The sequence below is a fragment of the Pundamilia nyererei genome, unplaced genomic scaffold, assembly GCF_000239375.1.
Source record: "Pundamilia nyererei isolate P.nyererei 1_Seehausen unplaced genomic scaffold, PunNye1.0 scaffold00051, whole genome shotgun sequence".
NCBI lineage: Eukaryota > Metazoa > Chordata > Actinopteri > Cichliformes > Cichlidae > Pundamilia > Pundamilia nyererei.
In genome coordinates, this window is record NW_005187452.1 from 2083123 (window position 1) to 2096992 (window position 13870).

A 13870-nucleotide genomic window follows, 5' to 3' on the forward strand; every position below is an offset into this window, starting at 1 on the left:
AGATTAATTTTCATTGAATGAATTTTTACATGTAATGTAATCACAGTCTAGTCTGATTTAACTCAATAGAAGCAGAAAAAAGATACAAAATACTCTTAAGCTATTACAATATTGCTAGTCATTTTGCTGAAAGTCATCTTAATGTAGCTCCAGACTTTCAGTGTTTCATTGCATTAAGAGAATCTCTAGGAACTATTTTTCTTAGATGTATAAATTTTATTTGTTTAGTACCATTTAAAACATGGCTACAAAATACATACTAAAGCAACAACAACAGTCTTAGTAACAAGTAAAATAAACAAATAAATTAAGAATGAAAATGTGAAAGTGGGTTTGAAAGAAAAATGAAAAGCTGAGTTTAAGTTCAGCTCCTTTGTTGCAGGGCTCTAACTGGCAATGCCTGATCTAAAAACAACAACAAAAAACAACAATTAAGCAAAACAGTTGTAGCCAAATGTTGTTGTTTTTTTTTGTTTTTTAACTTATTTTTCTCTCTCTTCTAAGCCTCAGATTCAGAAAGTGATGTTTCACCTGAGAAGCGAGCGAGAGTAGGTGGGATCCCAGAGGGTGAGGAGTCTTCATCATCATCATCGTCTTCATCCTCGTCTCGCAGTGGCTCTAAACAGCGGAGCCGTAAGCGTTGCCATCGCTGCCAAACCAAACTGGAGCTGGTACAGCAAGAGCTGGGTTCCTGTCGCTGTGGTATGATGACACATTTTCATATGTACAGTATTAACATACGCATCACATGAACACTTACGCAAAGGAGCATTATCATTAAGTACATGCATAATACTGTTAACTTCATAAAGATATCACCTTAGACCATGTTATTACCTTATGTTAATATACAGATACATACATAAGTACACTTCGGTTAGCTTAATAATAGTTTTGTGAATTATGTGTCCAGCACAGCACCGTTACCTGGACATTTCTTTGTGTGTTGAAAAAAATATATATATATCACTGCTTTTGCAAGCCTTGAGGGACCATTACAGGAAAGCCTCAATGTTTCACATTGCACATAAAACATAAGCCAATTACCACAAACACTAATGTAGTTCAAACCAATACTTGGCTTGCTAATCAACTTGTTTGCATACAAATTAAAGTACTTGAAAAGTCAGAGCTCTTCACTACTTAAAGACCAATCTGCTTAAACCAATGCAATAATTTCTAAATTGGAAATTGACTTGCCTTTTTTTTCCACCAGGTGCTGCTTAATACACGGCCTATCCATCCTTAATAGTCCAGTGCTTACTATGAAAACATGCTTTTTACAGATTGAAAGGGAAAATGGTGGCAATTATAGTGATTTCTGACTGTTGCAGTAATTGCAGATTACTTTGCTAATGGTTCTGCAGAATGTTCCACAGTGTAAGCCAAGAAGGTCTGATAATGAGCTGAAAGGATGAATGCTTTTCAGATTGTATTGGGGTGAAAAAATAGCTCAAGTAGTGAATCTGATCCAATGCTGTTAGTCTCAGTAGTTTTCTGCTTTTACACAGTTGCTATTTATCGTACTAGGTACTAATATAACACAGAGTGGAGGCACTGGAATTGAACAGCTAATTATATCATATCTTTTAATGTGGAGACCTAACAGATGAAGGAACCAAAGCATTTCCTTTTAACCTAATAACAGTGGTCCTGCTAATTTCTAAACATTACTTCTGTGATTTTTCCCATAATGGGGAAAATGTGAAATCTCTCTTAATTATATGTGTGGCTAAAATGTAAAATTCTTCTAAAGTCAGAAAGACAATCAACAGACGATGAGAACAGGGAGTACTACAACCTTAAAACTTGATTTCTTGTAGGCCTTCTGACCTTACTTCAAAACATGACAGTAAGCTTTGGTTTAAGTAATTATTAATCTGGGCATACAACACGGTTTAATCACACAGTGGCTGCAGTTTGTTTGACCTTGCTAGCCGGCTGCATGTTGTAAAGCAACGGGGACAATGAAAAAACACTTTGTAAATAATTAGCCTATTAATTAATGTCTGCCATACAATAACTGGTGACTCACTCACTGGCAATTAGATTTAGAGGTTAGATTAGGAGGAAGCACCCAAGACCAAGGCATAGATGTTATCCAGAGAAGAACCCCAGAGGTGAAGGTCTTCATCTGCTATGTTTCTAACCAAGGGTGGTATGCTGCAGGTGCAAGAGACAGTTTGGGCCTTGGTAAAGAGGCAGTGCAGCCAGGTCTGTTTTTGGTGTACAGAAGTAGGGATTGACAGGTCCAGACACACAAGCTTGGTATTATACTTGCAGTCTGACATTTTCCAGGCATATAACTGGATATGTTTAAGGGTTTCCTTTACAGCGTGTGTGCACACATCAGCTCTTCCTCATCCTTTATTCATTTTTGCCTCTACGTAAAATAAATATTTTAGACATGTTGGATTTTAGCTGTAAAATCTTTGAAACTTACAGTATACTCACAGATTGTTTTTTGCATCACAAAATACATTCTCAAGTCACAACGTCTCTTCCCAGTTCATTAATTTTACAGAAGAACTCAGTTCACCATTTTGTTAGAAAATACCAGCAGTGAGCAGAGGACAACATTTTTGATTTGTGGTTTCTAATAGGGGGAATATTCTGTCCAACGTGACACAACTTTCCTCCCTTCTAATCCACTCGCGTGTGCTGTAATTGTATAGGTTTTAATTGCCTAGAAACCAGATGTTAAACTGGGCCTTTAATCACTACTTATTAAATGCCAGTAGCGTTATTATGTGTATTAATGAATGAATTTAAGATGATGAAAGCTAACGAGCTTCCCTGAGCTTAACGAGCCTCCACCATTGGCAGGGCTTTTTGTTGAAAGTGCTACAGTAGTTAGAGGGAGGAAACGCTATCTACTGAAAAACGGAAAAGCATTGAAAGAGGAAGCGATCAAGTAGAATGTCTTCTTTGACACACGGGCACTGTGGCAAGTACTACATGTTATCTGCCCTTGACCATTTAAAAAGTATATCTAAAGACTAAATGTTTATCGACCTTTACTGGCATCTAAAAGTAATGCTACTCTTTTGACTAGTTAAACTCTTATTTCTAGTTAAATTGTTTTAGGTGTGCTTTATGTAGCCATATCTTTTTTTCTTTAGTTCATGTATTAACTGCGGTGTGTACAGTTACAACTGCAATATTTGTGCATTTACTTAAGGCAACAAATTAATCCCTCCTTGTCTCTTTTATCCACAACCCCAAACCCGTCCTTTAGGTTATGTCTTCTGTATGCTCCATCGGCTTCCAGAGCAGCACGAGTGTCTGTTTGACCACATGGGTCGTGGACGTCAGGACGCCGTCCTCAAAATGGTTAAGCTAGACCGCAAGGTGGGCCGCTCATGCCAGCGCATCGGGGAAGAGTGCTCTTGAATAGTCGTTCCCTCAGAAGAATCTTTAACAGGGATATTATTTTCTTGTCTTTTTTTTTCCTCGAGATTTTTGCTTTTTTTTTTTTTTTTTTTGTGAGAGTGGAGATACAAACCTCCACCTTTTTTCTCTTAAAACTATGCTTGCTCTTTTTGAATTCCACTATCGCCTATCTTGGTTGTTTTCTGCTTTTGTTGGCTTGATTATATCCCTGCTGCCTTTTGGAAAAAACCAAACCAAGGAAAGACAAAACAATAAAGAGCAAAGGAAATATACAGTTTGTTCCCTTTTGTTGCAAACTCTCGACTTCATAAAAATGAATCAAGTAAGATGACATGAATAAGACAAGAAATGCAATGCTTTATACAAGTGTATTTCTTGGAAGCCAGACTTTACTCTTTACCTCAGAAAAGGAAAGGAAGAAACTGAGGAGGAGGAGGAGAAAGAAAAGGTTATCTTTCATGTACTCCTTGGCTTTGGCGCTGTTTATAGACTGTGCTCTTTACCTCAAAATCAGACCAGAGCTGCTTTGTACTCTGCGCCAAGCACGGACTTTGTGAAACAAACGAGCAAGCGAGCCTCAGTTTAATTCAGTGTCTTACCCCCCCTGGCCATCGATCACCCATAACCCTTAACCTCTAGAAACACAAACACCTGTTAAAATCATCCACCTCAGGATACTGAAGCTCAGTCTTCCCTCCTCCCATCAACTTCCATCCTTCTCTCCTACTCTACACAACACAATTTTCTCCATTCATTTAGGATTCTGTGAGGCTGTTTCTGCCACTGTGGATGATAAAACTGTTGGTGGAAGTCTAAGTCCATATATTCAGAACTTGCAGGCTGTCTTGGACTCAGACACACACAGTGGTGGTGGGAACCGTAAACCGTTTGTCCTTGAATAACTGAGACCTGTCTTCAGTGTCAGGATGTGACTGAGGAAGACTTGAAGATTTTGTCTTCCTCTTTTTGTCTCTCTTATCTCTTTATTATGTGCAAACCTTCCACATAAAGACATTTCCTCTTCACATCCATAATCTTTTTCAGGATGTGTACAAACTTCAGCACGACAAAATTTACAGGATGTGAGGGATAAAGCGTTCTTATGATTTGGACTTGGACCTGGAATGTCTGCATTGTTACACATTACTGTACTTTTGCTATCATACACAGTTTGACTCTGGTGATATTTTATGCGCTCAGCTGTTGTTCACATTGAGCACAAACAGGTAAAATCTAACGTTGCTGTATACATAATTTGATCTGAAGCTGCAGGAGCAGTTTCTGATGGCAGTCTGGGTCTCATCATGTTTTTTAGTTATCTTTGTTCCCAGCTTTGAAGCAAGATTTTGTATGGGCGTATTTGATTCCTTTTTACCAGTACTTTAATATCCCTTACTATAAGTTGCGATTTCTAGCTAGCATGATGAGATCACATGCGTTCTCCTCTTCCTGTGCTTCTCTTTGGTTTTCTCATCTTTCCCTGTATTGATTGCTCTATTTTCTCTCGTTTAATTCGTTATCCCTATTTCTTGTTGCGCTGTAGATGGAGGGCATAGGGCTGGAGTCAGTGTGCTGAAAGTTAAATTCAGTAAATAATTACCTTCCAAAGGTTTTCCAGATGGAGTGTAGAAAAAATGAAAAGAGAATGCGTAATGAATGAATATTTGGTATCCTAAATAAAAAACTTATTTAACCTTGTCAACATTTTGCATTTCAAACTTACATCGAAGTTTAGAGCTGAATTTTCTTTTGGTTGTTAAGATATCAAGTGAGAAGGTCACTTGTGTAAAATTCTATAATTTTTCTTTTGCTTTACCGCTTGCTTCTCCTCTTCACCCTTTTTTGTTTTATTGAAGAAGAATAAACTGGATTAGACAAAAATAAATCAATCTTTGGTGTCTTTACTGGCTTAGGAGTGTTATATATCAGGTACATCTTGCCTTTTTGCCTTCAGAACTACCTTAATGCTTTGTGCCATAAATTCAACAAGATGCTGGAAACATTCCTCAGAGACTTTATTCCATTTTGGCACGATGGCATCACGCTGTTGCTGCAGATTTGTTCACTCGGCATACAAGATGCAAATCTCTGGTTACACCGCATCCCTACAGTGCTCTATTGGATTGAGATCTGATGACTGTTGAGGCCATTCGAGTACAGTGAACTGTCATGTTAAAGAAACCAGTTTGAAATTATTTGAGCTTTGGTGTTTTTATCCTGCTGGAAACAACCAGCAGAGGAAAACAAGGAACGGACATGGTCAGCAGCACCGCTGTGGCATTTAGACAATGCTCTGTTGGTATTAAGGAGGCCAATGTGTCCCAAGAAAATATACTGCTGCTAGTTTTTATACTATAAATATCTGTTTACTGCTGACAGAGAGCTGCTATAGATCTACACACATTCGTTTGTGTGTGGCTAATGGAGAATTTTAACTAAAGAGGCCTCTGACGGCAGCGGTGAGTCTTGTGGGTTGGCTGAACTAATTAATGTAGTTTAAGAAAAGGAAAACATGCCGCTATGATCAAAACAAATCTTCAGATGTTCAAATTGGTCACCTGCCAGCCTGAGTGTAATCTCTTATCCTGCTCTCACTCAAAGGGAGTCAAAACTATGTGAGATGGCATCTAATGTGAAGTAGGTGTGAGGAGTTTCTTCTCTGTAAGTGAAACTTTAAAAAAAAAAAAAGAAAAAAAACTGCTTAAAAACTTTATAAATCACTTGCAGTTTACCTCATCTTTAGCATTGCAACATGTTAATTTTACATTCAGTTCTGTATTGCAAGAGCCTTAAGTTAATAGTTATTTTGCTACTTGTCATTATTTTGGATTTGGCTCAAGTACATTGTTTTGATTTGTAATCTTTTAAGCCCCCCCAAAGCCTTGTTATATATTTATGTATTTTTATTTTTTATTAAAGTTTGGCAGGGTCTATACTTCTTGTTTTATATTGTGCTGATTATATCCTGCATCCTAGATAGAAAAAGTTCCTGGATCGGGTGGCAACAAGGAGCATAAAATCTGTATTCGCTGCAGGCTGCCTGGTGTTAGAGAGGGATTTAGAGGATAAGATGTTGTGGCCGGTGGTAAGTAATCTCCTTACAGCTCACCAAACAAGGAAGCCTGCAGTTCTTTCCACCTTCATTGGCTTCCAACTGTTATATACACCATCCTTGTATTGACTATTGCCTTGTTAAATGCTTGCTCTCCACGCCTCTCCCTGTGTCTTTATGTTTCGACTGATATCACTTTCTCTATGTGTCTCAGAAGCACTCACAAGTTAGGAAAGCGCTGACGTGTTTCTTCCTGCTTTAAAGAGCAGGCACCAGTTTGAATAAGAGTTTAGTGAAAGAATAATCTCAGATATACAGTAAATGCAATAAAGGATAATGAATTTAATGTCCGATGAAGCGGTTTTCCAGGCAGAGCTGGTTATTCAATATAATTGTAAAGTCACTTATTAGTCTGATTACATTTGATGAGCACTCATTGGTGTGAAAGCATGTCTGTAATTACATCTGATGCATTACAGCCACTTAAAGACAGAGGATTCCTTATTTATAATTCAAATAAATGATACAAGCAGACACCTCGTGTCAGATCTTTGAGGAGGGAAATTATATACTTCATATACTTTTTAAAACAAGTTTTTAAAAAAAATAATGCATATGTCCAAGATATTTTAATTTAATAATAATTTAATTTAATTTCTAAAGTGCTCCTGTGCAATAGTTGCACAGGATTTCTGAAGGCTTTTTGATGGTTTTCTTTGGATACTGGCTGCTTTTCATGACTTTCTACAGTCATTGGTCTAGCCCAAGGGTCGGCAACCTCCGGCTCCGGAGCCGCATGCGGCTCCTCAGTCCTTGTACTGCGGCTCTGCATGGTTTGGGAAAATAAATTAGAAGTAATTAGCTGAAGTGTATTTTATTTATATTAGTTCTTTTTTAACTTGTACTTCTAAATTGGAAGATTATTGTGATATTGAAATATAAAAATAAAATTATATTTTATAATTTTTTCATCGCTCAAAATACGTGTCACACTCACAGAAGCCTAAATGCCGTGCATTTATCAAGACTTTCAACCCCAGGTAGGCCAATTATAGATCTTTGGATCCACATTATGTCAGCAGCTGTTCTCCACCGTGAACTATGTTAAAAACAAACACCGCTCACGCCTCACAGACGACAGCTTACAGACCTGCGTAAAGATGAAAGTGACTTCGTACAGCCCGATTTGCAGACGCTGTGCGCAGAGGTTCGGGACCTTCGGGTGCTGCTCAGGTGCGTCCGCCTCCCATGCAGCGGCGCTGCAGACCACGCCCCGCCACACACATTAACCAGGTAAAATATATATTTAGGCAGAATTTTGCAAATATCTATTTATTTTTTTTAGCAGCATAGTGCTTTTTTTCCCAATTATTTTTTAAAAGTCAGGTCAAGGCTCCAAAAGCCCAAAGGCGATATGAGGGTGGCGGCTCACAACAGTTTTTGTTTGCTACATGGATCATTTTAGTTCAGCTGGGTGTCTTTCCTTTTGTTATATTTCTTTAGGAGTTCAAAATGTATTAATTACATAAATAAAATGTAATTTTCTCTGTAGCACTTCATGGATTTCATAAGCAACAAACCTTAGTTGCTCTGTGGATTCTTTTAAAAAGCAGTTGAAAACTTTTCTGTTCAAACAAGCCTTTTGTTGATCTACGTATTTTATATTCTTTACATTATTTCCATTTGATCTTTTAAATTGTGTATAATGTCTATTGATTGTATTGTTTATTTTAATCTTTGTGTACAGCGCTTTGTGACTGCCTGTCTGTGAAAAGCGCTTAATAAATTACTTACTTACTTTAGTTGTTCACACAAAGCATAAAAGTAAAAAACAATATATACAGTGTTATCTTCATTTTAGATGTGAAAAAGTATTTGCAGCTCCCAGTGTTTTCTTTTGCGTGGAAACCGGGTCCAAATGGCTCTTTGGGTGTTAAAGGTTGCTGACCCCTGGTCTAGCCCTTGTACCTATACCCAAGAGTATTTATTTATTTTAGCCATTTTGTTTATTTGGTTAGCCTTTTTTTTTTTTTTTTTTTTAATTTAGAGACTGCGTTGGTTTAGACATGTGCAAAGGAGGGACAGTGGAATGATGTTGAATATGGAGCTTCCAGGAGGAGAAGCGGAATACTCAGAGGATAAAGTGGTAATGAAGGACATGTAGAGGGCTGGTGTGACAGAAGAGGCAAATAATCTGCTGTGGTGACAGATAAAGGGAGCAGCTGAAGGAAAAGGTTTGTTTAGCAACTAATTACCAAACGATCAATCTAACTCAAGAGATGAACTACTGCTTTGTCTACAGATAAAAGGGAATCTTGGCAAAGAACCTGTTTCAACCTCCTAAGACCCGAACTCTTCCACGGCATGCATTTTTAATTTCTCTTTGATATTTGGGCTGATTGGGAACTGAGAAATGTAAAAACGAAGAATTACCAGATTTTTTTAACTTAATTTTTCTTTCCAAGAAAAATGAGAGCCACATATATATTCATTTAAAATTTCGACAGAACAGTAGCAGTATAATGTCCTCGTAAGTGGATATCAGGCCCTTGTAGAGCAAAATTGAGTATTTTGGTCTATATAACCCAAAATGTGATGTCCACATATGTGGACGAAAGGTCCTAGGAGGTTAATATAGGAGCTTTTGGCATGCTGTTATGCAACAGCCTGTTGCAACAACACACAATTTGTTCCCATTTATCTAATCTACAAAAAATTGCATTTTGGGAGTATTTTAGTATCATTTAGTAATTTATCACCAAAAAGGTGATTCAGGCTGGGCAGAAGAATGAAAGTAGGGTTTTGGTTTTTTTTGCCTTATATACTTTATTTCCATGTATCTTTGCATATGTTCCAATAAATTGCTGTAGCTTTTTCCCATTTTTCTAGCAAAATATAATGAAATTAGGGCAATCTCAAGACCTCTGCACAGTAGTGCAAATCTATGAGTGAATACTGATTGTGTGGCAATGTTATATATTCTACTGCAGGGTAAATAACAGATGTTTACTTACACATTTGCCTTGTAGAGTTAAAAAGAATATGACAAACACAAAATGTGGTTATGTGCCTCTGAGGCAGCAGTATAAAGCATATGTGTCTTTATGTTTGTGCTATTGCTGTTAAAAAGGCAACATTACCAATCCCTTTTAGCACCCCCAACATATTTCTGCTGATGTTATTACAGTAAGCCATCAGCATCAATAGGCCATGTATTGAAAGCATATGTTTCCATTCTTTGATTGTTTAAGTTTATACAGTCAGTATCCCTTTCAAGCCATAGACTCCAGCACCTTCCAATGATTTTTAACCACCACAAAGTGACTTTATTCTGCAGAAATCTCAAACAGGCATGCTGCTGACATTTGGTCAGGTTTAAGAGGAAATTAGCAACAACGGTGGCAGATTCAATCCTAATATACCCATAACTGTCTGTCTGACATTTTTTTTCCATGTGACCTTTAAGGAAGAAGCTGACAGCACACTTCTTTTCAATTGCTGGCTGACTTCAACAAAGAAAAGTAAAGAGTAAGAGGATGGGAATTTAATGAAAAATTACCAGTGAATTTGGAGGTCTGTATTACACTGAGAGCCTGTAATAGATGGCAAGCAAGAGAGGGTTTCAAATTTTTAAACTGATCTCAAACATTAATCATAGCCATACACACTCATTAATCCATGATGTCCTCCAGTGCGCTCAGTTTCACAAATCTAAATTTATTAACATGACTACCTGAAATGATATGACGTTTTTCAAACAGAGTGGTTTGCCAAAGAAATGCACCTTTGTACTGACTATGTAAAAGAGCATTTCATGGCCCCGGAGAGAGTGGTGTGTACTCTATTGAGAACTTTCAACTCACCTATGTCAGTGTCCGTTGAAGAAATAAGTTTGACTGCAAGTTTTAACTCTACATTCTGCTTGGGATCTCTTGAAAATTGATTTCATTTTTTTTTCTTCAAACACTCATTCTTTTGCATCCCTGCTTTTCGTTCTACAAATAGCCCACAGCATAAGATAACATCTACTTAGTTCAAAACAGCTCTTTTGCTATTAATACATTCATCATTTGTGCTATTCCACTATTGATTTTCACTTTTTCACTTCTTTTTAAACTGCCAGTTGAGTAGCTTTTCTGCATCGCTCCACTCTGGTTCTGCCTCTTGCCTGGTCCCATAACCCATCCTTTGTCTTCCTTTAACTCTAAACAATCCCTTTCCCACTCTTTGTTGCTCAGTGTAACACAGATGGGGAATGTAGTGTTCTGCTCTACTTCTGAGTCTGTTTCCAAGACACAGAGGTCAAATATGTTTGGATTTGAGAAGCTGCTTTGACATCTACAGCATTCTGACCATTTTGTGCTTCAGTGGCTTTAGGACTGCAGTGTTTTTCTAATGGGAAATACCCCCTTTTTTTGACAAGCGCGCATGACTGGTATATTCAGTTAAGAGTAGCCACATTTCGCAGCAACCCCACAAAAGATGAGATATACCAGTCTAAACTAAAATAGGTGGCCTGCCATGGCTGCATCACCAACAAGCTGACTATAATTGAAAAAGAAATAACTAATCCAAGTGAAAATGATCCACTTAAATTTAATTAAGTGGTTTATCAGTGCACTAAACCTTGAAATGTTATTTGTTGAACATCATTTTATTGAGATCAGGAAGGTGTACCCAAACAGAGGATACCACTGATGTAGGAAGTATAAACAAAAGCAACTTTAATAGAAGCTGTAGATGAAACAAAGACTGGTAGGATCTGAGACTTTAACACACAAAAACACCCGCAGAGTCCAGGCAGACACAATCCTGCGAGCTTTGAGCTAAGTTAAGCTGTTCAATATCTAGAGAAGACACTTTGTTGTGGAGCTCTGACAGGGGCAGGATACAAACATCATGCTGTTTGTTGATTTTGACACGGGTGTCCAAATTCACAACCCTGAGAAAGCATGACAGATATTCAGAGTGGAAGCGTGGCAGTGCACACAGAGCCATAGCCTTGTTAAAAGAACATCACCAGGTGACTGGGAACGCTGGCTCTGTGCTTCACACAGACTCCACATTCTTGGATTTCTTAAAATAACGGAAAACACACATATATGAATGTCATGTGTGTAGTTATGATCCCATACTGCAAACTGTTTCCCCCTTTTTTAAATAGGATTACTATTTCCTAAATGCATTACAAATATGCATCTGGTCATGAGTTACATCTTTGTTACCGAGTTGTATACAAAATCAGATATATGTAACCACCATCACACTTTATGTGAGTGATTGTGACTGAATTACAATGTTCCACCTACATATTCTACCGAAACAGTTTAGATTCATTACATTCTTATTTTACTTAATTATTTGGTTTATACATTGAACTTCAATACATAATTCAAATTCAACAGCCTCCAACAAAAGCAAATAGATAAACAGTGGAGTTATTTATTAGCATGTCTTTCTTTCTTTCTTTTCATCGAAAACATGCTCCTTTTTACACTGGTGTGCAGCATTCGAGTCACACAGAGATGCCTTTTTATATTCATGCAGCTCAGGGAACATGTTCCTTTAGTAGTAGATGAAAAACAGAACAATGAGAAGTTGAAAAAGTTGTACAGGAGAAACTATTGTTATCAGAGTCATTATATTACTTGGTAAAATATGAAAACAGTGTGTTTCTGCTATAATATTAATTTCACTTTAAATTCCATTTACCAGTTCCTCAAAACACAAATATTATTCAATATTATCTTGATTCTGGCTTAACAAAAAGTTGATGTCTTTATTTCGGGTGGAATGTGGTAGCCTTCTCTGACTTTTGTTATTCACAAAAAAACCCTTTAAAAAAAATCTCATATTAATAAATAAATAACAGCTTAAAAATATTAAAACTATTTTGCATTTTACTTTGTCTGGGGAATCCTGCTGGTGATTAGCAAAATATCAGCACTTTCATGTCAAAGTCCTGCGTTTTGTGTGGGGAGCTACTGAGTGGGAAAAAAGTCCCTTTTCAAATTAACATAACTCATGTGAAGCTGTGAAATAAACCAAAGCAATTCTTACATTTACTCTTTCTTTAGACAGATGATGTTACTTTAGAGCTAAATCCAATAAGTTTGACTCAGACTACATACACTCACACACAGCTACACCAAGAGTTCTTTGCTATTACCAGCACTTTTTTTTCCCAAGATACCACAGCGATAAAAAAAATACTTTAACAGAAATAAAAAGTTTTAGCTAAGGAAGCCACATGCAGGTATTTATTAATTATTATTGACTTACGTTGCTTTCTCTACCAAATAGGTAAACATAATCATGGTAAAGTAAACAAGTGTGATCTTACATTATCCAGAATGAACTTCACAGACTCTTTGTCCATGTATTGTATGTGCACCTCGATGTTTTGTTGTATGTAAACACATGTGCTCTTTTTGTATATATGGTCTTCAAATTTTTTTTATGTCTGCAAATATCAGCTTGAGCATTTCTTCTTTTAGATGCTGCTGCTATCTTTCAAATGTAAAATTGTCCTAAAACTACACCTCACAACCTTTACTGTACTATTCTCAATCATGCACACATTTAGGTATTAGTAACACTTAATAATATAGCTCATGAGCAATGTTGTCATTTGCTAGCTTTTACTATGTCATTTTTCTGAACTGATGTTGTACTTTAGGCCAGGGCATGACTCCCACTTACATTTCAGGTTTGAAGCCTTCAGGGTCATCCCTTCTGAATGAGAAAGCTCCCCTCTTTGGAGGGGATCTGTATATGTACTGTACGATTGTACATACGATACAATGACTAACATCTATTACACCATGCTTCTTAAAAGTATTGTGTAATTACCATGAAAGGATGAACTGGTTTATTTTTTAATACATCTAAAATACTATGAAGGAAACTACATGAAAATACTTGAAGTATAATGTGTGTTTACTTTCTTTGATACATCTAATCATTATCCCATTTCTTTAATAGTAGGTATTGCCAAATACTATAAAATGACACTCTACAATCAGAAAACTGCTTTGTAAATGTTCAAGGTTCAAGGTTCTTTATTTGTCACATGCATAATTATACAAGTATAACACACAGTGAAATGTAGCCTGACACGCTCCTCGACATGTGCAAAGATTTGGGGGGGGGGGCGGGCTGTAGAGGAAGAACATTATATACAGTATAATATAATGTATATAGTATATACATTGGGTGAATGTGCAGTAGTAGCAGCAAGCAGGTGAATTCTGTACATTAATAAGAATAGACATCTGACTACATCGGAAGCTTGATGGTATAAGACATGCTATTTGACATTTTACAACACATCTAAGCTACGTACACACACACACACACACACACACACACACACACACACACACACACACACACACACACACACACACACACACACACACACAC

At 37.1% G+C, this 13870-nt stretch overlaps 1 protein-coding gene across 1 annotated transcript in view; it reads left to right on the forward strand.

Moving 5' to 3' along the window:
- The window catches only part of LOC102205066 (AN1-type zinc finger protein 3-like), a 15453-nt gene extending 11974 nt beyond the window's left edge, over window positions 1–3479 (forward strand). Inside the window, exons 4-5 of the mRNA XM_005733340.1 lie at window positions 505–702; window positions 3239–3479. Coding sequence (XP_005733397.1) covers window positions 505–702; window positions 3239–3393 — 353 coding nt within the window. The 3' untranslated portion in view covers window positions 3394–3479. The remainder of the gene's footprint in view (window positions 1–504; window positions 703–3238) is intronic.
- Window positions 3480–13870: the final 10391 nt, after the last annotated feature.